Below are 27,218 nucleotides of genomic sequence, written 5' to 3' on the forward strand. Positions count from 1 at the left end.
GCTGCGGGGTGACAAGCTTTGGGAGGCCCAGGATGACATCTAGAGCTGGTTTATGCTCAGTGATGACATGGCAAGCCTTTCTCTCAGAGGGGCTGAGGAGCAGACCTGTGCCAAGGCACCAAAGAGGGGCAATACAACAAAGGACAAGTTTCAATGCAGAATTCAATTACACTCCTGCTGTGTGAACCACTGTTCCGTGGCTGGGCTGTTCTCTTTCCCCGCTGGAGCCAGCTGAAGGATTTGGAGAGCATCTGCAACCTGGGAATGGGAAAAGTGCTTTCCTGTCTCAAGAATGGTAAACAGTTGTTCCAGAGCCAAAATTTTATTGTTTCCAGTAGTAAAACACTACATAAAAGTTGTAAGGGAGGGGGATGAGGAGAACAACAAAACAATAAAAGCAACACAGCCAGAGTAGACTGAGCACCATGCACTGAGCCCTTCTTGCCCTCTTTGAGCCAAGTGAAAAGACATCAACTGGTGCAGCTTTAGGATAATATTCCAACCAGAGCTACAGAATACAACAAAGAGAATTGCAACAAAGGGAAAGGAGAACTTGAAAACAGGAACCTGGGGGCAGGATCTGTGTCACCCAAAGGCTTTGCTTTCATTTACCAAAGAGCAGAAGCATAACGGAAGAACAGTTGAAAGGACTTTCCCAGCAACATGAGCTGGAAAAGCAGTAGAGGAAGAGTGCTCTGCTGGACCATATTCACTTAGAAAGAAAGTCAAGGATTGATTTCCAATCTCCTGTTAGAGTATTCCAGCACCCGATCTCATTTATCTTCATACTGCAGCCATTTGTAAGAGCATACACTACATGCACACGAAGAGCCCAGCAGCAAAGGAACACTGAACAAAAGAGTAATAACCAAGGGAACAGGTTGACATTAACAGGCATGAATTGTTTTTAAATCCATGACTGAAGAGGGAACTTTTTGGAATCCTTCGTATCTTCAGCAAGACACGGGTCAGATTGAAAGCATTTCATAAAAATGCACAGACTCCTACTTGCAGAGAGTGAGCTTTTGTTCAAGCCTTTAAAGATCTAATTGCTCTAGAAATGTCAGGTAATTTGATTTTTCTCATCAGCCAGGACTCAGAGGGAAACTGTCCGTCCCAGGGAAGCAGCAGGACTGGGGCAGAGCTCTCAGCCTGACTCACTGTGACACCATCACTACAGCCAGATGCTGGAGACTTCCAGGAAAAAGGCACAACGCAGGCCTCTGTTTGCGCAGGAGATTACAAGGTGTGCATGTGGGAGGAGAATCTGCAGAGCTTAATGAGATAAAGTAATTGGAAAGCTTTTAGCTGATTTGGGCAGCCAGCTGTGGGTGTTTGGGGGGGGATGTTCTCCCACCCAGAGCTGCAGTGCTTGCACTGCTCCTGGTCCTGCTGCATTGCCCACAGTGCAGGGCATGATGACCAGTGGGCTCACTGCAATCTTCACCATGCCTAACCAGAAGCAGGGCTGGCCTCACGGAAGTCCCCATTGGCACCAGGCAGTGTCCATAGTGAGGCCTCCAGGAGAGGGCAAGAGTTGAGTTCAGGCAGCTCAGCTCCATCTTCACCTCTGTCAACAGCGGGTTCTGCTGTGGGTGCGCCGTTTACCTTCAAAATAAAGACAAGCAAAAGTTTGAACGTAGAATCATTCAGATTGGAAGAGACCTCTGGGATTCCCATATCCAGCCCCAGTCCACCGTGCACAATGACCACAGTCCTCAGTGCCACATCCCCACGGTTCCCCAGGATGGGGACAACCCCACCTCCCTAGGCAGCTGTGCCACTGCATCACAGCTCACCCACACTTGTGTTCCAGCCCCTTCACCTGCTTTGTTGCCCTTCTTTGTGTGAAAAAGAGTGGAGAGATTTGATAAAAGTTATCTGAGATTGCTTTTAGTTCCTTGGTGCCATTTTAAGAGCTTCCTAAAAATAATAATGAAGAGAACGTCTGTGCATCATTACTCCGCACGCTGTCAGCAGTCAGGGCCCATTAAACTTTATTAAAGAAAGAAAAGACAGGCAAATTGGGAAAGGAGGAGAAAGAAAACACAGTGCTGATGGAGCTGGTGTTCTGGTACATCACTCAGGGCAGATAGAAATTCAAACCTCAGCCCCAGAGGTTTCCAAACAGCACCCGCTGAGCCAGCCCTGCCCCAGCTGGGCCAGAGCAGGGTGGTGGGCACAGGACAGCAAGGCTCATGCCTAACAGGATCATTCAGGTTGGGAAAGACCTCTCAGATCCCCAAGTCCAACCCCACCCCACCTTGCCCACTGAGCACAGCCCTGTGTCACAGCCCCATGGTTCTTGACAGCTCCAGGGATGGGACCTCACCACCTCCCAAGGCAGCTGTGCCAACGCACCGCTGCTCTTTGGAGAAGCTGTTGCTAACATTCAATCTGAACCTCCCATGGCACAACTTGAGGCCGTTCCCTTTTCTACGTGGGGCCCAAAGGACCCTTTTCTGGGTTGAACAGGACACAAATTATGCTGGTTCCAGGAGAGACAACCAGGACTGTCTGCGAGAAGCACAAAAACAGGAGCTTCATCTCCAGCTGCAGACTTCTTTCCAGATATATTGAGTGAAAGAGACAAGAGAATGAGTCTTTGTCATTCCTCTTTTTCAAGGAAAAAGCCTTCAATTTAAAACTCCGTGAAGAATTACAGAAATGGTGAAAGTAATTTATTTTTTTTAAGCGAAGAAAGGCTTGAGAACCCGACTTCAAGGCGAGGCTCAAAGCAATGGAAATGTTTTGGTTCCACCACTGGAAAATGAAAACATTTTAATTCCTTAAAACGTGGGAGGGGGCATTGGCTTCTTCTGAGGTTCCTATTTAGCAGCGCATTGTACCTAAAGCAGAAACCCTGAATCACTTCCCAGCTCTGTCACTCCTGGAAGACATGTTTTATTTATAAATACAGCGGGATCATTTGGTGCTCTGCAGCACTGATAGGGGAAGGCAGAGACAGCTCAGAGCTTCTCAGCCATGAAGGCACAATTCCGTTTTTTCCACTTGTGGAAGAGGGGCAGCTCATCCTCAGCAGCAGGAAGGCTCAAGCCCACAACAAGGGGGCACAAATGGGGCGGGAGAGCAATTAAAGGGAGAAAAGATAGCAGCAACTTTCTTGCCAAGCACAGGAAAACAAAAGCCACCTCCCCAAAGACTGCCACCAAGAAAGTCATTACAGAAATTACTCTCTCATTCAGAGCCTAATTAATGCGAGGACAATTTTGTGATTTTTTTTTTCCCCTGCACGGAATGAAGTAGACTCAATGAAGTGAAATGTCACTTCCTCATCATCCCTGAGGGAGCAAACCAGACATCCGAGAGACAGCAGGAAAGGCAAAGAAGATGGTAACGCTTCAAACTTCAAACACGGCCTGAGAATTCCCTGTCACAATAACGTACAGCAGCTCTGCCCATCTCCTGCGTTAGCAGCTTGCATATTTATGAGCCAGAATCGATGCCAAGCCCAACCAAGGAGGCACTGAGACACAGGGGGAGTGACACCACCTCCTTCCTAAGCCTGATCGGTTCCCGAAAGATGGAGCATAGATTTCCCCCCAACGGATGAGTGCTGGAAGCAGTGCTCCCTGCCCAGCTCTGGGCTGTGCTCCCAGCTCCACGCAGGGGGATGGCACCCCGAGCTGCAGCTTTGGTGCATGGAGAGAAGGGCTCTGCACCCTGGCTGCCTCTTTTCTCTGAGCCCATCCGGTTCTGCCATTGGTGCTCAGCTCTGGCTCTGTTTAACCGCCAGCTGCTGCACCTCTCTTTAAGTATTAATGATTTAAACAACATGTTGGCACAGGAGCAGAGATGGAGAGACTGTGATTTGCACTCAGATGCGTGCTACTAATAAGTTTGTCTTGTGGCTGCTTTGCCATATCGAGGGGAAGTGCAAATAACACCTTTCTCCAGCCCTGCAGCCCAAACTCCCTCATCTTACCCTGCCCACGGACCATCTCAGTGCCCCAGTGACCACCCATGGGATTCACCCACCCCTCTGAAAGTGCCCTGCAGTGGGGACCCACCAAAGAAGAACTGCAGCCAATGCCCTGTGCTCTTAATCAGCTCCCTGCAGCAGCCAAGCCCCAACCCAAAGCTGTAATCTCCATTAAAAGCTCTCCGTGGGCTAATGAAATCCATCAAAATATATGGCTGGTTTCTTTGTTTAATGCTGTTTAATTTTCCCTTTTGTTAATAAAAATGTCGTAATTAAGAACAGGGAGGCTTTTGCTCTTCTCCCCTCAACTGCGCAGCTGAAGAAAAAGGAGTCTCTCCCCCCCCAGGCAGGGGCAAGGAAGGGGAAAAGGGAGAACAAGCATTTCTTATCTGCAATTTTCCTTCTCTTCATGATAACAGTCTGCTGCAAAACCAGTGCACTACCTCCCCTATATCCATCCACCCATGGTGCTCGATGGAAAGGAAGACAGGAGCCACAGAAAGAGGAAGAAGAGCCTCAGAGCAGGCACAGAGCTTAAGGTTGGAGGGCACCTCCGGAGGTCTTCACTTGCAGGAATTGGACCTTCACCATGAGAAGAGACAACAGGACCCAGAAAACAACGCTTCTGAAAACAAGCAGTAAAACAAAAACCAGCCCTTGGCAGCTCCTCAACTCACTGCTCTCTTCTCCAAGTTTGACTCAAGGGCTGAGGCTGCCTAAATCCCGGCGCAGCGCCGACAATGAGTCACTCCATGACAAAGCCCAGACTTCATTACCTGCCTCACCAAACCCCAGCCGGAGCTGGAGCACCATGCTGGAAACCTGCAGAACTCTTCCTCACAGCTCCTTGTCTTCCCTTGGCCATGTTGGCTGTGTGAGCACACTGCTGTCTCGGCCTTTGGGCCTGAAGAGCTCAGGACTGTGCTTGCAGCATCGCTCCCCACAGCCTTGGATTTAAGGGTGCTGAATGGTTCTGCCACATTGTGCTTGAAAGCAGAGGTGAGAATGAGAAGGAAGAAGAAAAGCACTGCCAGAGCAACACCTGAGGTGCTAATACAAAGCAAAAGCTGCTCCCCAGCTAGCACTACAAAGTTTCGGAGCCAAAAAGCAACAGCAAGATCTGCCTTTAACATCCTTGTGGTGCCACATGGCACGAAGTGTGATGCACCTCCACCTGCAGACCCTGAACTGAGCAGCCTCTTTACAGCAGCTGAGACATAAACAGCCCCAGCCATAATGAAGGTCTCCACCAATATTCTGGCTGGTTTAACCTTTTCCTCAGCAGGATGCCCTTTGCACCTCAGGGACTGTTTTAACTGGACTCATGTGATCATCACAATTTCCAGGTTTTTTAACGTACATCCATGCTGCATGGCATTTTAGCTCCCTCCTGCCAGCAATGAGAGATCCCACTGGAAAGCACTGACTCCTCCTGCCAAGCTTTGCATAAAAGGGCTTTTTTTCCTGAGGAAAAAAAAGGCACTTTGTGCCTATGAGACAATGTTTGCACTGTCATGGCCAGACAGCAGCCAGCTTAAGTAGCAGGAAAGCTCCAAAGTGCTGTACCTTGTACAGACAGCATCCAGAACAGCCATCACCTGCATCACAGCACAGCCACACAGCACCACGAAGCAGTACATCCACATAGAGCCCTCTGTTGCACAGCACAGTCCACAGACCACCACTCCATGGGAACCTAAAGCCAGCAAGGGCTTAAAAATAAATCACCAGTCTGGGGCAGCACTGTAATCCAGAGGATGGATGGAGCAGAAGCATCACTCAGCTGAATTGCTTTGCAAGAAAAACAACAGCAACCCCCCCCCCCCTAAAATTAAAGAGAACTGCAAATCTCTGAAATTTGCCTTCAGTTGAAGGCTATTCCTTGCAGGCAGCGTGGGGAGGGGAACCACAGCTCCACGTTGCACTGAAGGATAAGCCTGCACTCTCTAATCCAATTTACACCCCAACACGTGCAGCACAAGAAGGGCTCGAGAACAAAGCAGTGGCAGCTCACAGGGTGCAGGAGCACTGGAGGGAGCAGTGCTAAATGATAACTTAAGGAGTTTATGGAATACATTAACAGGAACTGCAGAGAGCACATTTGCATCTCTTTCAGCTGCTCCAGATCAAATGTGATGGCAGCTCTGCTCTCGCAGTCACTTAATTGTTCCAAGGTTGGCAAGGGGGAAAGGTGTCTTATTTTTTTTTCCCCCCTTCACTGCAGAGCTCTGCAAGTAGCCATGCTCAGCTTTAAGAGCTATGTAACATTAGGAAGAATTTCCTTCAGTCTCATAAAGCTGCTGGATTTGTGCTCTGCTCCAGTAGCACTCAGCTCTGTGCAGATGCGAGCTCCTTGCAGGGAACAGCTCGAGGCTCCTAGTGCTCCCTGGGCTGGCTGCAGGAAGCTCCAACCCTGGGCCATTATTCATGTTGTAGAATAGGTTCTGCACAACAAGAGGAGGGAAGGAGTGAGCTGTAACGCCGTGACAGTGCCGGCCACCAGCACAGCACGAAGAGGTGATGCCAGGCCACAGAGGTGCACCTTGCAGAGGGCTCAGCTTAGAGGGACAGCAGCCCCCAGTCAGGGACAAGCCCCACAGGGGATGCTCTGCTTACCTGGGCCTCTGCCGCCGCTGCTGTCGTGCCCATCTGCTGCCTGGTCACTATGGCAGCTCTCTCCCTGCCCGCTGCCTGCACTGCTGTGGCTCCCAGACACCTTCATGGGATGGCCAGGCTCCCTGGAAAGCACTGTGGGACACAATGGAGAGAGGGTGTTTAGCAGGGAAAGAAGCATATGGGGCCAGATCTTAAGGGACCCACCAGCAGTCCAACCCATTGCTGCTATCTGAGTGATAACAGGCCAGCCCCATGCAGCCAGTGGCATAAGCCACATGGAACGTTAGCTCCTCACCCTGTCCTGCTTGCTGCTTTCCTCCTGGAGAGTCTTTTGACCCTGCAGATGAGGGCCTGTCCTCCTGGCTGGAAGAGCTGAGCTCCGAGTCGCTGTCGCTAGAAACCACTGTGAGAAAGATGAAGGGGGAGGAGAGGAGAGAGACAGTTATTCACAATGTTCATAACACTTACCAAGAGGGTGCCAGATGGATCCAAATAAAACACGAACAAACGCTGACTCGCTGATCACATCTCCCTCACTAAAAGCAGCACTACCTGCAGTTCTTTCCCAGCTGTTTGTGCTTCCTCTCAAACACCAGGCACATTTTTTCCAGATGATTTACAGCTCAGCAGCACAAACCTTAGCAGTGCCAGCACCTGCAGCAGGTGCACACACTGCCAGTGCTCCCCTCCTGGTCCCATCCAGGATCACAGGCAGCACACACTGCTCCCACTGACATCAGAGAGTCGCTTCCTGCTGCAGTTTGCAGCCTGGTCTCAGTGGTCTGTTCCAACTTTAATAACTCTATGATTCTATGCTAAAGGCTGGGCTGGGTAGAAGGCAGGGTCCTGGCTCCACAGCAAGAGGATTGACAGTTGGTAATTGAGGCTACAGATCCAGCCCTGGGCTCCTCCAAGCTGCAGAACCACTGCAGAGGCTCCAAGATCTATAAGGCACCAGGTAAATACAAAGCACATCAAACAAGAAAATCCCACAGTGATGACACGAAGAACCCACCCTTATCAGCCCATCCCTCTCTGCACACTGCCCAGAGCTACATTACTCATATGCCCCCCACGCAACAGCATCTCCTCTTCCTCAAGGAGACTCTCCTCCCATTCCAAGGTCTCTCTGTTTCCATGAATCCCAGCCCTATTCCTGCTGCTTCCCACCGTCCATAGTTTCTACAAAGGCTGACAGCTTCATTTAACCAGATACAACCCCGAGACCAGCAGCTTGCTTCCACTTCTCCACGCTGTTATGTGAGCACCTCTCCTCCTTACAGATAACTGGGCTGCCAGCTGCTCAGTGCAAAATGAGAAAGGTGTTTCCCAGCAGCTCCTGGACTTTACTAACAGCCTGATCTCGGAACAGAAGTGCTGAGGCTGAGGATAGAGGTACCCACTTTGCCCCTGCACTGTTACTGGCACAGCCTGGATTCACACTGCTGCAGGGCTGTGGGTGCAAGGGTAGAGGTGTCAGTTCACCTCTCTTCATCAGCATTAAACTCACTGCATGCAGCCTGCTGAGCTGCAAACCCTTTACCACAGCCCAGAGCATGAGGGCTGCTATTCTTCCCCTTGCACAAGCTGTCCAACACTGCTGCCAAGCACCTCCGCTCCTGCGTTCAGTCAGCAATCTGTACTACACAAAATATTTTATAAAAGAGAAAAAAAACCCAACACGTATTAATACTTAAAACACTGCTTTTCCAGAGCTACCATCTCTGAGGATATTAAAGCCGGCTGCCAGCGTTATTGCAAACTGTGATGGATGCTGTGCAGCTCCCTGTGCATGGGGTGCTGTGTGCTGGGGACAGGCTGCTGGTGCCCTACTGCCAACCCCACAGCACGGCCTCCTGCCCCCAAACACTTCACACCAGAGCAACACTAGCAGAGCCCTGGCACAGACAATGAGTGCGTACCTATCTTGCTGCTACAAAACCCAAACCTCAGCTGCCAGAACCATTCCATTGTCCTACTGCACAATTCTCTTGGCACTCACAGAGCCACAGAACTGTAGGGGTTGGAAGAGACCTCTGGAGATCACCCACCCCAACCCCCTGCTAAAGCAGGCTCCCTACAGTAAGTCACACAGGTAGGCATCCAGATAGATCTCGACTCCAATCCTCTTCTTTATTTTTTGCCCCCATCGCTTCCCAACAGCTCCTTCCTCTGTGAATCTTTTAAAAAATGCTGGAAGTCAGGATTTATTTAGAGAAGGCCCCAATGAATCAATGGAGGTGACTTTAGCTGCCTACCCTTCTGCCACTCAGCAGTTCAGAGCCATCCAGCACAAGAGGAGAAAGATATTAATGACAAGGAGGAACCTGCATCACAGGAGCAGCCCTGCTTGCTCTCATTTCCCTTGCTGCCAATAGAAATGTGTTTTACCCACTGCACTGGTGCTTCCCTTTAAGGTAATTTTTCTCCCAAAGCTCCCAGACCTTCTACTGGCACTTCCCAGAGCCCAGAAGTCGTAAATCTGCTCTTGCAGCAGTTGCTGATATATCAATAAGAGTCGTTGGGTGGCTGTACTTATAGAAAACATAACAGATTTATTCCTCTCCATCTCCAGCTGATGGGAAAAAAAGCTCATAAAAATAATAATAATAATAAAAAAATCCTAAAAAAGCCAAAATACAGCTTGCAGCAAAAGCAATATCCCCACAGGGCTGGGTCACTCGTGGAACAACTCCCTCCATTGCACAGCTCAGCCTCCAGCAGCACAGGGAGCACAGCTGGGCTGGGAAGGCAGCACCCAGTGAAGGGAGCACTAAGCTGGGGTTCAGCTCTTGTGTTAAATGCATGCATCTGGCATGAGCGTGGCTGCACGCAGTCCTCATGCCAAGCAGCACAATGGCTTAGGGATCATGCTTCCTTATTTTCCTATTTCCATGCAGTTGCTTCCCATCCTCCTGCAGAACTCAGAGCTCGGAGCCCTGCTGCTGGCTGCTCCCCGTCCCGCTGACCCGGTGCAGAATCCCACCCACATTCCACCACATGGAGCAGAGCTGCTCCCCAGCACCAGAAATATTACTGCTATTCTCCCCACGACAATACATTTGTGCCTTAACTAATAGCAGGGTTCCCATGGCAACTGCTTGTTTATTACAGAAAAACTCAAGGCAATGGCAAATCCCAGCGTTAGCGAGCGCGAGAGAAATAATGGGTGTATAAAAATAAAACTTCTTCCTGGTGGGCTGGCTCTGCTCCCATTAGGCACATTCTTGCAGTTCCTCAGTCCTGTGCAGCAGGCACAGTGGGGAGTTCCTGAACCTCTCAGTGCTCCCTTCCCCAAAAAGAGGCACTTAGGTGTCGTCCTGCCCCCGCTGAAAGGCTGCATGTGGAGGGACATCACTGCTCGCCTCTCCTGGGCTTGCCCCTGGACATCATATAACCATTAAGATTGGAAAAGACCCCTCAGATCCCCAGGTCCAACACCAACCACCCCACCATGTACACTGACCTCAGTGCCACATCCCCACGGTTCCTGAACACCTCCAGAGATGGGGATCCCAACACCTCCCTGGGCAGCTGTGCCATTGCAGCACCAATCTTTCTCCTAATATCCAACCTGACCCTCCCTGGTGCAACATGGGAGCAACCATTGCTGGTTACACTGCTACATCACATCCACATGGAGAAGAAAGCTTGCCCTGCTCATCACAGCCAAAGAGCAGAAGTCCCAGTGCTGGCAGGTACAAAGAAGAGGTAATATGTACAACCTCCCAGCTTGCATATCCCAGGGATGAATTACAGCCACCAACATCCACTGGAAGCCATCCAGAGGACAGGAAGCCTACTAGAGAAGGGCAACAAGGGAAGAAAACACCATAAAATAAACCCATAAATCGGTATTATCCCACCCATAAAACAGCAGCCAGTCAAAACTTGGAGCACAGCAAGAAAGACATCTCAACACTCACACCAAACCTTACCAAAGGCAGCTGTGTCGTCCCCACCTGCACCTGCCAACATGTACAGGAAGGCATTCCCCCAAAACAAGGCTCAGCTACAACTCAGGACAGGTCTGGGCTCAAGATCTTTGACCCGTGGTGTTTTCTTCATCATGTGCACAGAGAACGCCTCATCAATCAGTTCATTTGCTAAGACAGCCCCTTCCAAGTGTCTCCTGGAGGGAAGCACAACCATCTATTGTTGATCTAATTTGCCTTTAATTACAAAAGTTACAATCGGGTTGGGAGTGCTTTCCTAGCTGGAGCCTACAGAAAAGCCTTGTAAACCTGATCCTCTGGAGCCCTGTCTATTAAAAGGTTATTTCCCCCTGCAACACTGATAAGATTTAGCTTGATGTGGAAGAGTGTATGCAGCCGGTACACCAGAGAGGTCTTCTCCAATTGAAGGGGCCTAATAGCAAAAGACAGAAGGGGAGACAGGCCAGCCAGATCTGTTAATGCACACCAGCAAGAAATGAAGAGAAATCAAAGCAGACTGGCAGCAGCTTTAATTCGGCAGCATCCATCCACCGCTGTGCTAATGACCCTGAATGCTCAGCTCCTCAATGCCGTGCTGCTTCCCCCCAGCTGACTCCAGGCACAGCACTGGAGTGGGTGTATGAGCAATGACAGGGCGGACAGATGGAAGCGAGGGGGGGGAAAGGCCCTACAAGGCAGTGCTGTGAATGGGAACCGATAGGGCAGCGATCCAAGATGCCACATGTGATACATCGGTCTACTTCAATCAAGGTCTACCTCAAAGAACAAGGATGGGAGTGCTGGAGCTGATAAATCTTCAGGCTTGTCAGTGCTGCGGCCCCAGCCCTGCGCAGGGCTAAGTTAATCAACAAAGCTCACGTAAAGAACAACTTGGCTGCAAAGCTCAGCCCCCTCCCCAAAGCCTCCACTCTTGGCTGACCTCAAGGAGCGCACGACCAACCTTTGCCCCTGGCCCAGGTGAAGGAGCGACCCGTCGCCACGCTCCCTGCCTCCAGCACGGCAGCCTCGCTCTGCCAGGGCTGCGAGGGCACCTCACCAGCTCTGCTGCTGCTCTTCAGAGGTGCGATGTACTTGGGCAGCCCTTTGTAAAACCACGCGCCGGACCTCTTCCAGACCTGTTGGAGACAGAGACACAACCAACACCTGAAGCCATGATGAACAAGTGCTGCACTAACGAGCGTGCCTGAATCCCCCCAGAACAAGAACACTCAAGCAGTCTGATCTGCAGCAGAAAGTGAGCTGAGAGAGCTGAGCTGTAATATTTCTTGTAAGAACGCCCTCTACTCTTCAACTGAGTTTTAATGTGGCTCATGATGAAAATGCTCTTATTAAGTCTATTTAATACAAAGCCTGCTGACAGCCAAGAGGAAGGGGAGAAGATGGCAGCTCAGACAAGGAGAAATGGTCTCCAAAAACGCAATTCTTTTGTGCCTTCCAGCAGTCTAATAATAAGCTAATGAGGCAGCCAGGGCAAAAAGAAGTTAATATTACTATTTCATGCAAGGGGTTAGAAGCCTTGTACTTCTGTTCAGAGCAGAGGAGATCATAAAGGTTTCTACTTCAAGTTCTCAAAGCATTTTATATGTAGCATCACCACGATGGCAGCAGGTACAAACGCAGATATCCCTAATTACAGCAATAAGTTTGCAGCTTGCATTTTAACCACAGGGCTCAATCAAAGCAGAGGGCAGCAACAACACCTGGCGCTCACCAACAGCTCTTTCAGCACAAGCACAGAAAGCAGAGCACTGCCATCACCATCTCACTGATGGGAGGAGATCACTCAGCAGATTGCCTGGTTCCTCCTGCAGAGCCATCAACACAGAGAGCTGGAATGGTCGGGGTCGTGAAACCCAGGTGAAAGCGACGCGCACATGGAGCAGCGCGGTGCTGCAGGAGGATGCGCGGTCCCTGCAGGGCAATGCTGGGGAGGAAGCAGCCTTTCTTGACAGTTGTTATTCGAACAGACCTTGCAACATCTGTAATTTAATTTGAAGCACTGGAGAGACCTATTATCTCCAGGCGAACTACAATTTCAGCAGAACATAAAACCAATCAGACACAGCGAGGACTGCGGTAAGGAAAGGTTGGTCACCTCCAGGTTCTCCCATTACCCCCACAAAGCGAGCCCAGCTAGAGAAAGAGTTCAGTGATACAAAACACCCAGCTCTCATCCAGTAATACCACATCGATTCCGAGCATTCACTTCCAATACTTCACTCTCATTACAGCAGTACTGAAGTTGTTCTGAGATCAGTTCTAAAATAGCTGCAGCTTTAGGGAGATGCTCTCCCCTGCAATAACTCAGCACATTGCTCCCTGCAGGTTTCCAGCACAACCCCCCCCCACAACAACACACGGTTCCAGTGCTGTTCTGCACTTGGGCACGCAGGTTGGGTTCAGCCTGCATCCATCACAACGAATCGATGCCACTGACTGCTCGTGATGCTCGTTTCATTGATTGCCAGAGTGGCCCAACAGCAAAGCTCCTACTTGATTTTAAATTAATACATCTATAACAGTGCTTTGGAGTCCTGTTTATTAGCAGGTTTGCTCTTTGCAAGGAGAAGAGTTTTGCTCTCATAAGCCCTTGACAGAACAAAGATGTGCATCAGTGCCATCCCAACCCAGGACACAGAAGCCTGGAGCACAGAGGATCTTCCCTGCAGTGGTTCAGGAGCAATCCTGCTGCGTCCCAGCCAAGCACAACAGAAATCCATGCTAAGTATTGACTGCCTTCAGGCTGCTGTCCTTCTGCCTCCCCCGACGACTCATCCACCCAAAAGCAAAGCGTGGGGAAGAGGAATTGCTTGAGCCAGAGATCCTCTCTGCATTACTTTGAACAATTCAACAGCCATGACAAGACTGGAGAGCTCAACACATTTTGTGACCCCAACAACACCCCATCACAGCTGCACCAATCCACCAGCACAGCCACAGGATGAGGCTGCATGCTGGCAGTCAGCAGCAGATGCACACTTTATCCAGCACTCTCAGCACAGCCTGCAAATGGAAAATCACCAGGTCCTGCTGACACCCCGCTCAGGGCTCTGCAGAATTCTGCTTTCCCCTTCCTCTGAAAACACAGGTACTGAACAAGCCCCCAACCAGGCCCAGCCTTCGGGTTGCCATAGACCAACAGAATCATTAAGGCTACAAAAGACCTCTACAATCACCCAGTCCAACCACTCACCGTGCCCACAGACAACACCCCCAGCTCTGCAGTCCCCATGCAAGAGGGAAGCCGCTGCTGTGAGTTCCTGTGGGCTCTCTCAGCAGAACAAAGCACACCTGCAACCCAGGAGGACACGGTTGCCATTGCCCTCACGCAGCACATCCCACCCACCCCGCTGCCACAGCTCCAAAACGCAGCAAACCGCTGGCAGGGAGAAAGAGAGCACGCTCCTCAGCCTCGCTATTTGCATTCATCTGCCTTTCCATAACACAGAGCTTTCCAATTACATTATTTACAGCAATCTGTTGTCAACTCCCACATTCGGCACTTGAGGATGAAGAAAATTAAAAGGCGGTGAAATTGTTTGGGGCTTTGTTTCTGGAATAGCAGAACGCGTTTCACCTCCGACCCCAGCGCTCCTCCAGCAGCAGTGCCTGCCGTCCTCCAGCCATTGATCATTCCTCTCTCAATCACACTCTGGTTTTTTCCCCTGTGGCTCTGTTCTAAGGACACTATTTCGAGTCGACCCACTTGCTGCCGCCCCCCAAAATAACACGGCAGGCTACTGATGAGTCCTCTGAATTGCGAGCAGGTGCACATCCATTCCACCCAGAGCCACCCGAAATAAACACTCCTCTCCATCAGGAGGTTTGTTTGGCCATACCAGGCAGGAATAACCCTGGGCTATGTTGCTTTATGATGTTCAAAGTGCACAAGGGAAAAGGGAAACCCTGGGGGCAAAAGGGGAGGAGATGGCTGCTTGTTCCAGCACAGTAATCTTCCTTTCCTCTGCACGGTTTATTTCGATAAACCCAGAGATGCAGCCAGCCATGAAAATGTCATTTAGCAAAGGAGAAGAAATTAAAGGGAAAATGAAGCAGAGGGGCAAATTAAAACTTTAGCAGGTCCCGAGAGCTGACACGTTCCTTCATATTTGATGGGGTTTAAAAAAAGCCATCTCCCCCCACCCTACTTAAACTGTTTTCATTATCACTACAATTTTGGATGTGTCAATTCAAATGTAAATGTGTACGAATGCTTCCAAGAGGGTTTTAATTACGATGATAGCATCGCTAATTATGGATATGAAAAAAGCCCGTACATGAAGCGGTGGTTCAGCGAGGTGCTGTGCACAGCCTGCTGCTATCAGCCAAAACATGCAGCAAACAATGCATGCCTGACCCTCCACAGTCAGTCTCCAGCTAGGCAGAGAAAGGTGCAAAGCCAAGAAAGGCGATGCAGCACGTAGGGAAGAAGGAAGGTCCTGCCCCTTTGAAAGCAAACATAAAATGGATGGAGTTTGCTTCTTGAGCAATAAAACACAATCCATGGCAGTGATAGCTCTGCCACACTCGGAGGATGTCGCAAAGGAAAATGCCCTGGAAGAACAAAAGTGTTTTTTCAAGGGATGTTTCTGCAGGCAGTGGGACAAGCGGTCTCCTCTCTCCAATAGGCTGCTCCTGGCTTAGCAGTGGCTCTGTCTTATTTAGAAGTGTCTGCTGCCCCTGGGGATGTTCCCTTTGCCAGCAGGCTCTGCCAGGTCCCAGCATGGTGACAGTGCAGTGCTTTCCCTGTGCAAGCACACATCACACTGGGCAGCTCCAGTGCTACCCAGTGCAACGTTTTGCTTCTGGATGGCTGGGATGCAGGCAGCAGGCAGAATCCATTCATCACCTCCACTCTCCAGAAATCAAACTGTCAGAGCAACTTAGCTCTCACTGCTATGCAGCACAGCCTTCCCAGTGGAGCTTTCCAAGGAAACAAAACAGCAAAGAACACTTTGGAGCTGCTGAGGCTGAGATTCCCAACGGGATCTGTGGGCATCGAGCACTTGACTCCCACTGAAAAACCGATGTAAACAACTGCCTGTTACATTGGTCTTTGTTTGACCCAGGTCACACACTGATGGTTTAATCACAACTGAAACCAGCACAGATTTTGTCCGCACAACGAAGGAGCGAAGAAAATTACCATGTCACTACACTTTCACTAGCTTCAGCCAAGCCTACAGGGATAAATAACAACAAGATGGAGGGATGAGAGCTGCACGCTTTGGCTGTTAGCTAATGTATGTGAACATCCAGCACCACCACCCTGCCTTCACATTCTGACTTGTTCCAGGGGATCAGCTCCCCACGTTTGGTCTCCAGAAAGGCAATGCAAGGTGCAAAGCCAAGAAAGGCAATGCAGTGCAGAGGGAGGGAAGGAGGAAGGGCCACAACCTGCTCCTCTGGTGCATGGCAGGGGCTAAAGAGACAGCTGCAGTCCAAGTGGTGGGATCACCTACCTCAGAAAGGTGACAGTGGCTTGCTAATGCATCACACGACCCCAGGTGTTTTTGTGGCCTCCTGTCTGGATCCCAGGACACAAAACTGGGCCAATATCCCCTCACCACAAAACAGATTCAAAGGCCAGACAGAAACAAGACTCCGTGATCCCAAAAAAAGCAGGTGTCCATCTGCACTCGTTGATGGCAAATATAAACTTCAGTGACAAGTGTAGCCAAATGGGTTTGGTCCAGAGCAGATGGCAACACAAGGCAGATCCAGATCACAGCAACAGACAGAGACACGGAAACAGTGGTGAACACAATAGATATTCTGCATGGACTCTGTCCTATCATGGCACCCAAAATGGCTTCATAGAACAGCCAGGCCACTGCAAAGAAGGAAGGAGACAGACCTGACCTGACCTTTGAAGCAATCAGAATAAGACAGACGAAGCTGAGGGCTGTGAGGTAAGATGTGGGTATGTTTGAGGCTGTCTCAGGGGGAAAGTTCCATCCATTTTCATTACAGAAGTGCTCTGGCCGTATCTCTGAGGGTTACCATACCCTGACACGGCCGCACATAGCACTGGATAATGTTCTTCTCTGTCTGTGGCTGCTCATTATTTTTATAAGAAAAGTGGAACAAAAGAAGAAGAAGAAAAAAAAAAAAGCAATTATACATTGGGGAGTGAGGAAAAAAATACGAAAAGAAGAAATGAAGTAATTTTCAGTTCCATACCCATCTCCCAGCACAACACTGCCCTGACCTGCCACACTTCAGAATGGCCATCTGGATTACACAACATCTGGATGAGTCAGTTCATTAAGCAATTAGCAGCACCCAGGGAGCAGGATGCCCTCTGTTTGCCCCAGCCACGCTGCCACCCAGCAACCAAAGGTGGGCACAGCCCTCATCCTACCTGCACAGCAGCTTTCCGGGTGCTCCCACACAGATCATCTCCTCCTGCTTAAAACCTGAGCTCTGCTACGCTCCCACAACTCCTACAGAGACATTCTCTGCCTCAAACACCTGCAGAAATGATCTCACTGCACTTCAGAAACTGACGGACGGGTTTCAGGAATAGCTGTGCTGGGTGGATGCTGAAGGACCACGAGGGGTAAATCCTTCTGTCATCACCAAATTCAGCAGCTCCACCGCAGAGCAGCGAGCCCTGGGGCTGGCTGGCAGAGGAGGATGAAGCAGGCCATTACTTATGGCTGTGTAAAGTCAAGGATGAAGGATACAGAAATGCAGAGACCTGCATTAGACGTCTCACAGGGTGGCGATAGGATTTTACAGGAGGATTTGGGGGGGAAAACTGAGCTGAAAGCTGCAATTGAGTTATTTTTAGAGGGACAAATATTGCAGATGTATTAAAGAACCAACGTTAGCCAGGTTTATTTGCATGGAGCCAGAAGGAAAACAGCGTGGCAGCAGAAGGCAACAGCCTCTTTATAACCACAGTAGGGAAACACCACAAAGCAACGCACAGGGCAGGGGACAGTGCATTTATTCCCCATATCCCATCACAAACTGTCACCACCCTGTGCATGGCCTGAGCCCAAAGACCCCATCCAAGCCTCCATCCCAGTGAAGCCCACGCTCTCTCAGCACAATGCTGCATTTTACCTCTCTTTGTTCACTGCAGATCTTGCACAGCCAAAGGGGACGTTTCTGGGCTCCAAAGGTTTCGATGCCACATTTGGTGCAAACTTTCTGAAAGAAGGAGGGGAAAAAAATAGGTGGTGTAAGCAACACCCCACATCCATACAGCCCTCAGCAGAGGAAGGCTGAGAAGCACCTGCCCCACCAGACCTGCTCTAATACGTTCCTTAAAGTAAATAAAATGGCACAGTTCTCTTATTCATCCTGGATAAACGCATCCAAAAAGATGCTTCAGATCTATAGGGGTCCTTGACAAAGGCAAACCTACAGCAGAGCCCTTGGCTGCGGGTGAGAAGAGATTCGGACAGCACAAATCAATCCTCACAACCTACAGACACTCCCAGGGCCTTTTCTTTTTTATTCCTCCAAATCCTAAAACCCAATCGCCGTGGTGAGGAAAGCAGCTGCAACCAAGCACAAAACGAGCACAAGTTTGTGCAAAACCATAAATCCTTTCTTCCCTTCCCTACACACAGCCTGAAACCCCCCGGCTTCCCCTTGCTTTCAGCAGCTTGGCAGTATTGATTTGTGGCTGCCGAGGCAGCGGGCACGGACGCACGTTGCCTGAGCAGAATGCTTGATAGCAGCACATGGCAGCTTATTGCTGCACGAGGGAACTTTCACATCTCCACCAGCATTATGAGCCATTTACAGCCCCAATCACCTCATATCATCTAATGAAGCGGATGTGTATCAGGCTTGGCTTGCAGTGGGGAGAGAAATGGGATGAATTCTTTGATCCTCGCAGAGCAAAAGCTGCTCACAGCCTGGAAAGCAAAGCCTGGCTTAGAGAGTCGATGCCTGCGGTGCTTTAGGAAGGGCAGAGGAATAAAGAGCAGCCTAAGTGCTTTGGTGCATAGATATTCAGCGTGGTGCTGCCCAAGCCAACAAGCGCAGGCAGCAAGCGGTACTGCAACGATCACCTTCACACCTACCCCAAATTCTCCCCTTTTCAAAACAAAATCTGGGGGAGCACCTCAGCCATAAACACACCCTCACAGATCCCGATCCCTGCACGTATAGGACATTCAAACGCTCCCTCTAGCGGGAGCTTCCAAGTGCTTTTACTCCCAGCCATAAATACTGAAACCTCCAGCACAAAAAGAGGGCTCTCCTCCTCCCTTCCTCGCAGCCTAGCTGGAAAACTGAGTGTCACCCACAGCCTCAGAAGACATAAAAAGCAAGGGCAGTAAATACAGCCTTATTCCTAATTAAACACAAGATAAAGCACTTTCTTCTCCTTTTATATGTGGACCTGATACCCTCTGCACGATAAACTGCACATTATGCTCTAACTACTGCTAATGTTAACACATCTGTGTTAGCAAACATCTTTTTCTTGCCATAATGCATTTATTCCCAAGGTAATAAAAAAACAATATTAAAATCATTCTTCATTTTGACCTATAAATGCAGAAGCAGGAAGTGGCACTTAGAAAATCCATCAGGCAACAAGAGCTATAGAGCCCCTGTTCAGCAGAAGGGATTCGTGGAAGATAAGTCCTCTGCTGCATCTCAGATGTATCATTACAGCAGTCCCTGTCATTGGGCTAAATGGGCTGCAATGACTTTCCAGTGAGATGGTAAGAGAGCAAAGCTAGCAAGAAAAATACCAACTTATAAAATCCATAGCTTATAATGCTAAAACTGCATCAGTGATGGATACTGCTGGGCTGGGGATGAGCTTTAAGTACCAGCCCACTCTGCGTGCTCTGCTGAAGGGTGGACTGCTGTGGGCTGACACCAAAACAGAGAGGGGACGAGCCCAGGGCACCCCACAGCTTTTGCCTCCATGCATCAGTGCATGGGGCTCGCAGGGCAGAGGTCAGCAAGTGCTGCAGCAACATGACCTAGCTGGCTTCAGGTGAGAGCAGAACGGCCAGGGGAAGGAGGCAGGAATACGGCACATCCTGTTATTCTGCATGCTTGAAAAGCAGGAAGCAGCCAGCCGCCTCCTGTCTGCCCAGCAACCCTTTATTCTCCCCAGGCACGTCTGCACAGAGCCCACGCTCCTCTCCAAGAGCTGTCCTGAAGCTCCCCTTTATGCCAGACCCTTTGCACCTCTGTACCTTCCTGCTGCTTCCTTTCCCAGCCCTTCCTATAAGATCTGCTTTCCTCCCTGCTGAGGACCCAGGGGTTCAGAACTGGGCGTTTGCCACTGCCTTAAGTGTGACCCTGTGCATAACCCCAGCCTCAGCCACTTCTGAGAGCAGGAGCCAGCAGACTCAGTCCAGCAAAGGCAGCAGTGCTCACAGCAGCACGGATGGAGTGATGCTGGCACCTCACAGGAGCTTCTCCATCACAGCTGCCCAACGTGGAGCTCCCAACACATGCCAGTGCATGGCACAGGAACAAGATACACTCAGAGCATCCACAGGATGTCTCAGTGATGGGGTGAGTGGCTTAAGTGAGAGTCCCCCTAGCTACAGTTCCCCAAGGACCCTTCCATCCACCCACGGGGACCCTCACCACACTGAGGCAAAGCCACTTACAGAGACATCTCCCCTGGCAAAGATGGCCTTCAAGTGCTGGAGAAGCAGCCTCCCAGCAGAGGGAGGATCAGGTGGTTGCCTTGGAGATCATCATCTCCACAGCAGTGAGGCTTAACCCCTGCCTGCCTGGGATCCCAGGCTGCAGCGCAGGGTGTGGGGAACACAGCATGCTGATACTCCAGCATCTGTACAGCCTTCCCACCAACACACCCCACCACCAACACACAGGGCAATTCGTGTGTCAGGGTCAGGAACTTCACACCAGTTTCGAACATCAATCATAGAATCACAAGGGTTGAAAAAGACTTCTCAGATCCCCACCATGCCCACTAACCACGTCCCTATGTGCCACATCCCCACCTTCCACAGGCCAGGCACTCCAGGATCGTGAGCAATGAGGTAAGCAGAGAAAACAGCTTGACAGCACCAACCCAGTTATGCAGGACTAAGATGACCCCACAGAGCGATCCATCTCGCCACTTTCACAGAGCCCTGCTGGCTCCAGGCAGGATCCCCTGGTGAGCAAACCCACCTTTTTGCAATCCTGGCAGAAAACTGACGTGCTCCCCAGCAGCCCCAGCAGCTCACTGCACAGCAAGCACTGCGACAGGCCGTTGCCCATCGCGTTCTTCCTCATGTTCTCCAGCCGCTCCACCAGGCGCCTGCAGGGAACAAAGCCAAGTGGAGGTGATTCCAGATCTACAGGAAGAAGGCATGCCAAGAACCTGCGGGTGCGTTGCCCCACTCAGCCTCCTTGTGGGATTTCGGGCCTTTTGCTGGGACTGAATGTGCTTTCTCTTCAGCCTCTGTACTCAGGCATTTCCTCAGGCTTGTTATTAGGAAGTATTTTGCTTTTGGAAGAGTGGTGCTGCAGTGGCACAGCTGCTCAGGGGGGTGGGGGAATGTCCATCCCTGGAGGTGTTCAGGAACCGTGGGGATGTGGCACTGAGGGAGGTGGTCAGGGGGAATGGTGGGGTTGGATTTGGGCATCTGAGAGGTCTTTCCCAGTCTGAATGATTCTGTGATTCCATGAGCTGGCTTTTAGTCTCCCTGCTTTGGGATGACTGCAGACCCAGCTGAGGCCAGATCTCCAGCAGGACTGAGAGCAAATAGAAATCTGCAGCAGCAAAAAGGGAAAAGGTGCCAGTAAATGAAATAGTTCAAGCTAACAAACCCTTCCAGAGAACTCAGCCAAGTAGAACACAAACCCATTCACTGCTCCAGGCAAAATCCCACAGGGCTGCTGCTGTAGGCAAGGGAAAACCCGAGTGTGCTGCCAGGGATGGAGCCGTGCTGTCCACCAGCAGTGATGCAGCTGCACAGCTCTGCATTTCCCTGAGCCCATTCCACAGCCACTGCCTCAGCAGCTGCTTTATCACAGGCTGCATTCAGTGGCTGCAACCACAGCAAGCCCCAAAGCTCCAGAAAGACATGGGAAACCATCTTCCAACCTTCCCAGTGCTTGTTGCCTCCAAACAAGCAACATGGCAGGGGGCAAATGAGCTGAAGGGATGCTGTAAGGGCTGGAGGCTGAGCTCAGACACTGGGAGAGCTGCACCTCTGCCTGTACTATTCCCATAGGGAAGGAACAAGCAAAGGTACCCGATGCGCTGCTGCTCCACAACGTCCAGCTTCTCTGCCTTGCGGATGACTTCCAGAATGACCTCAAGCTCCTGCGGGCTCAGAGCCTGCATCTTCCTCTGCTTCTCTGTCTGGAACGTGTGCACTGACCAGCCTGTCTGGAGCCTGTGGGGAGGGACAGACAGAGAAACTGAGCTGTGAAAGCAAAACCCAAGCCCTGCTATACGAAGTCATGCCCACCGACCACATCCCTCAGTGCCACATCTCCACGGTTGTTGAACATTCTCCAGGATGGTGACTTCCCCCTTCCCTGGGCAGCTGTGCCACGGCAGCACTGCTCCTTCAGACAAAAAATCTTCCTAATACCCAACCTGTCTTTGCAGTGATGGGCACTGATGCCAGGCACCACAGAAGCCCTCAGCAGACTGCAGCGCACAAGGACTACCTGCACTGTCTTCCTTCCAGCACCTGAAGCCTTTAGGAGCTTCCCTCCATGCCTATGTACAAAGCTGACATTTCTCCTTGGCTCACTCGGAGCTTTCACAGCTCAATTAATTACCGTTTAGTAGGAGTTTAGAGGTCACTGGCTGAAGTCAGGGCTGCTGGCAGAACGCAGGGCACTATCAGGCCTGGCTGTTGTAATGAGGCACTCAGGTGGAGGCAGAAGCACTCAGACAGCCATGGAATGACCCATAATTTTCCAGCAGCTGACCCCAGTGCTCAGCCAGGAGCAGTAGCAGCGCCAGAGAAGCAAAGCATCTGAGTAAGAAATGCAATTCTGGCACTTGACTCATCTCCATCCCTTCATCTTTAGGTTACGCAGTCATTTAACTTCAGGGGAAAATAAGACCGAGTGACAAGATCCTAAAACAAAGGAGCACTGGGGGCTGCTATCAGCTATACAGAGGGTGTATGTATACAGCTGCAGAGGTGCTGCTCTTCCCTTCAGCCAGCTGGGACTCACTTGGCACGCAGAGCCAGCTGCCGGTCATTGGGGCACACCCAGGGGCCGGTCCCACTGCCAAAAATCGTGTCGGCCATGGCACACCTGGAAGGAGACAAAGCACCGTGAGGCACAGCCGTCCCAAAGCGATGTCCTGGAGGCGACCCGCTGGCGTCACACGCCCGCAGACAGCAATAAAAGCATGCCATCATCTCCGTGAAATACGCACCAATAAATAGCTCCTAACGCTGCACCCAGACAAAGCTGGGAGCTGAGATTTTATAGCGCTCTGCAAAAGGCCACGGGCTGTCAGATCCGCTGCCATTTTTCATTTCAAAGCCAGAGAAAAGTGTTGTTTGCTACGATCTCTGCCCCGTCACCTCCGGAGCCCCAGCACTGCGGTGGCTCTGAAGGACAGGAGGACGCGGCGCTTGTTGGGTTTTCACCCCTTAATGGGGGTAACAAGCAAAAGCCCACACGACAATCAGCACAAACAGTGGCAAGTCGCTCCGTTCATCAAAGCTGCCACTGTAAGACCCAGATATTTATAACACAGCCCACAATAGCAGCTTGTTTGCATGTGCTGGAGGCAGCACCTCTCCCAGCAGCGCTCCTCCTGTGCTCACACCGGCACCCAGAAGGGCAGCCGGCAGATTTCAGCACACACTGCGATGCACCGAGCCTTCCTCCCGCTGGATCAGCTCCCTAATGCATACATTTCCAGGTATTAATACTTACCTTCCCCAGAACAGACACATGCCAGCTTTGAAACCATACCTGCTGAGCAGAGATAACGCACTTAATGCTGTTTGGCAAACAACACATCAGATCCAACAGCAGCGAGTCCCACCACCTGCCAACCGCGCCGTAATTCCCAAGAAAACACATGTTCCAGCCTCAATTCACAGCACACTCACCCGGCGCTGTGGCTCTGCGCCTGCACCCACGCCTGCTGCTGACACTGAGCTTCCGTGCCAGGCACAGAGCCCTGCAGCACACACAGCCTTGGCCCTTTTATAGCAGCAGCAGCTCGTGCAGATCGATCCAACCGTGTGCTGCAATCAGCCCCGGCACAGAGCGCTGACCTGGGCTGCACAGCACGTGATGCAACCCATCCTGAAGGGTCAGCTCTAGATCACACAACTGTAGGAAGGGACCCTTAAGGCTGTCTGGTTCAACTGCGAGGTGCAGGGACACCTGCAGCTCCTTCAGGAGCTCAGAGCTGCTCCAGCCTGGCCTGGCCTCCCACTCAGGCACACATGGAGCAAAGCAGAGCCCATGCACCACAGTGCCCAGCACCTGGGGGTGCCTGTCTAGAAGTCAACCCCAGGACAGGCACGTTGCTGTGCACACAGGGTGAGAAACAGCTGAATGCATCCTGCCCTGTTCTGCAGAGCTTTACCTGCTCCAACGGGGCTGAAGGCAAAGTCAAAATGTTGCTGGCTCTGCACTTTGCCTCTGTGAGATGCCCAGTTGGATGCAAGTGCCTCAGTGGAGGAAATGAGAACACTATGGGACTGCAGGCTCTGCTGGGGGGGAACAGGAACAGCAACGGGGTTGGAAAGAAAGGAACACACACAGCCACAGGACTGCTGACACCAGAATGGGGACAGCACAGAGCATCCTCCTTCTTATCTCTGTCCAGGACATGGAGTGCAGCACAATCAGCCTAATCAGAAACACTGATAGCAGAACCACACCAGGCTGAGGAGTCGTCTCCATGGTCTGCATTCTTTCCTTCCCATCATCCTGTGACCTGCTGAACAGCCCTCCACCTGTTTGCTCCTTTCCCTATGATGGAAGAAATCAGGCGGAACAAATCCTCATTAAAGCTGTGTGCACCTGGCTGTGCTCAGCAGTGAGCCAGCAGCACGAGGGGAGGGGGAATGTGGAACCACACCACTCTGCAGCTCCAACAGGGAGCAGAGGGGAAGCAGAAGCAGGGCTGTGCTGGTGACAACCCTGCAGTGTAGAACTGGAAGTCCCTTCCTGCTGGGCAGCCCTGAGGGATGCTCCAGGTTCACATCCTCCTCCTCAAACGGTGACTACATCACAGTTAAAGCCGAAAGGTTTTGCTGACATTGAGCTGCCTGCAGGTGCCCACAAAGCATGAATTCCTCACAGCCCTGCAAACACCACAATGCCCTCCACAGACCCATCAAGAGCTCCCCAGCTAGTTTTCACGGCCTGGTTATTTCAGCTAAGCAGCTCGCAATCTGTTTTAATTTGTTTTTATAGGAAATTAATTAGGCAATTATTTTTTCTTTTAAATACTTTAAAATGAAACAAAAACGAAGCAGTGGCACAGAGCTGAGCTCCTGCTCCCCAGCTGCTGTAATTACCTCTCCTGCTCTGAGCTCACGGCTTCCCCCAGGACCACCACACACATCAGAGCCATCCCAGCCCCACATCCCTTCCAGCCACTCCCGCAAAGACGTGCTGTAATTACTCTCTGCTCCGGCACCAGACCCCATTATCCCCATAACCTTAGCAACTGAGCGAGCATTCGTTCCAGTTGCTATGACAGAGGAGAAATGAGGGAGATAAGGGCACCGGGCTCCATGGGTGCAGGAAGGCTCCTTTGCAGGACATGAGGCTGTTTGAAGGCAACGAGTGGTGTGACTGTGCCCAAACAAGCACCAGCCTCAATCAGGGCTTTGCTGCTCGTACAACACAGAACAGTGGAATCATTAAGGCTGGAAAAGACCCCCCAGACCCTCGAGTCCAACCCCCACCGTGCCCACTGATCACATCCCTCAGTGCCACATCCCCACGGCTCTGGGACACCTCCAAACAGAGCACGTGGGGAATAAAACAGAAGGTTCCCATGCCCCACAGCTGCTCCCCAGGCACGGCAGCAATGGCAGAAGCCCAACTGCATTAAGACGGCGCTTATTAAAGACATTACAAAGCAAAATGCCCTGCAGGTCCATGCCAGTCCTGGGAGGGGGAAGATAAAATCAGCTCTACAGGAAAACCGGCACACGGCACCAACGAGCCTGTATTAATGAGAGGCACCCATTAACGTGGCTGCTTGATACGTGGGGAGCCACAAAGGAGCAGGCTCTGCCCAAGCAGATCCACTCATCCTGCAGCCCGCAGTGCAGGGGAGGGCAGCCAGGTGGGTCTGCAACGTGGGTCCATCCTTACCCATCCAGCCTGAGCCCTGCAGGTGCTTTGCTTGGTGCATAATTCATGCTGCTCAGCTCTTTGACTCACGTTCTGGAGCAGCCTGACCTGGCACAGGGCTCCGAGAAGCAAATTAGCATCTAAACGGCCAATTAGAGAAACTAATTTCTCTATGCTGATGCACTACCCAGCTCAGGAGGCCTGGGCAGAACCCGCAGCTCCAGCCTCGAGTTTCTTAGAAAGAATTGGACGCAGACGGGAAAGGCAGAGCCAAGGAACCGTGTGCCAACCCCCGCGGTGATCTTGCAAGAACCAGGAACTGCCCTGCCAGCCGCCGGCTGAGGCGGCCACGGGCTCTGCCGCTGGTGAAATGCCGCCTGAGCATCACCGAGGTCGCACCGCCCCGCTGAACGCGACTCCCATCCGCCGCCGGGGCGAACGAGAGGGAACCGCGGACTTTGACCCAGAGCTGGGGATGTGCGCAGACCCAACGCCCCGGGACTGGCACAGCGCGGCACCCAAAGGAGCAGCAGCGGGACGGGGCCCGCACGCGGCCGCCCCCGAAGCCCATCAGCCTCACAGGGAGCGCTGCCTCCGGCCCCGCACCTCTCGCCCGTTCCCCAGCCCTCCGCCGCTCCCTCCCAGCCCCGTGAACGTCACCCGGCCGCGTTGCAGGCGCACTTGGCAGCGGTTTACGGGACACCCTCCCGCCCTCGGAGCCTCCTCCCAGCAGTAGCACGGGGTCCGGCACCCCGCCCATTCCCCGCGAGGCTCCGCCCGAAGTCCCGCTCCCAGCGCAGGGCTCAGCCCCACCACCCGCGGCTCCGTCCCCTCCTGGAGCCTCCGTCCGTCTTTCCGTCTGTCTGTCCGTCCCCGCGGGGCAGCAGCACAAACACAACGCACCTGCACTGCACCGCTCCGCTCCGCGCGCCCCCGTGGGCAGAGCGCCCCCTGGCGGCACCTCGCCGCTGCACCGCCCCGGAGCGGAGCGGGGCGGGGCTGCAGGGTGCGGCGTCGGAGCCGGGCGGGGGATGAAAGGCACCTGTAGGGAAAGGGGGAGGGCAGGAAGGGAAGGGAAGGGGAAGGGAAAGAAAGCGAGGTAAAAGGAAAAAGAACCGGAGTAAACGAAGTGAAGCCAAATAGTAAACAAACAGAACCAAAATAAACCAAGAGAACCAAAATAAACAAAAAGAAGGAAGCAAACCAACCCTACCAAGCTCCGAAGGGCGGAGCGTGCTGGCTGTGTGCACGACTGGGAAGTGGCACGGATGGGGCTCTGTGCAGAGCTCTGGGCTCGGATTGGGTTCAGAAAATCGGATTTTGTCTCAATGAAAGGAATTCATGCCGTACCTGGTGGCAGGAGGTGCATTGCTTCAGTAAAATGTCACCTGGGCATGCTTTTCTACCAGTCCCACAGCAGTCCACCAGCTGCCATTGCAGCCCTCCAT

At 51.7% G+C, this 27,218-nt stretch overlaps 1 protein-coding gene across 9 annotated transcripts; it reads right to left on the reverse strand.

The window, feature by feature from the left end:
- RPH3AL (rabphilin 3A like (without C2 domains)) lies at positions 1-27,174 on the reverse strand. 9 transcript variants are annotated; one of them, XM_048966714.1, is made up of 9 exons: positions 27,121-27,174; positions 22,663-22,746; positions 21,720-21,863; positions 20,650-20,779; positions 17,590-17,676; positions 11,456-11,630; positions 6,855-6,962; positions 6,560-6,691; positions 1-1,608 (listed from the first exon to the last, which is right to left on the reverse strand). In XM_048966714.1, exons 2-9 carry the CDS (start codon positions 22,737-22,739, stop codon positions 1,574-1,576), a joined length of 888 nt encoding a protein of 295 aa, XP_048822671.1. In that variant the 5' UTR covers positions 22,740-22,746; positions 27,121-27,174; the 3' UTR covers positions 1-1,573. The 9 variants fall into 9 exon arrangements, with proteins under 9 accessions (XP_048822671.1, XP_048822669.1, XP_048822668.1 ...); XM_048966712.1 differs by lacking the exon at positions 27,121-27,174 and adding an exon at positions 26,674-26,729; XM_048966711.1 differs by lacking the exon at positions 27,121-27,174 and adding an exon at positions 26,452-26,548.
- Between the last annotated feature and the right edge of the window lie 44 nt (positions 27,175-27,218).

This window comes from Lagopus muta, chromosome 20 (assembly GCF_023343835.1).
Source record: "Lagopus muta isolate bLagMut1 chromosome 20, bLagMut1 primary, whole genome shotgun sequence".
NCBI lineage: Eukaryota > Metazoa > Chordata > Aves > Galliformes > Phasianidae > Lagopus > Lagopus muta.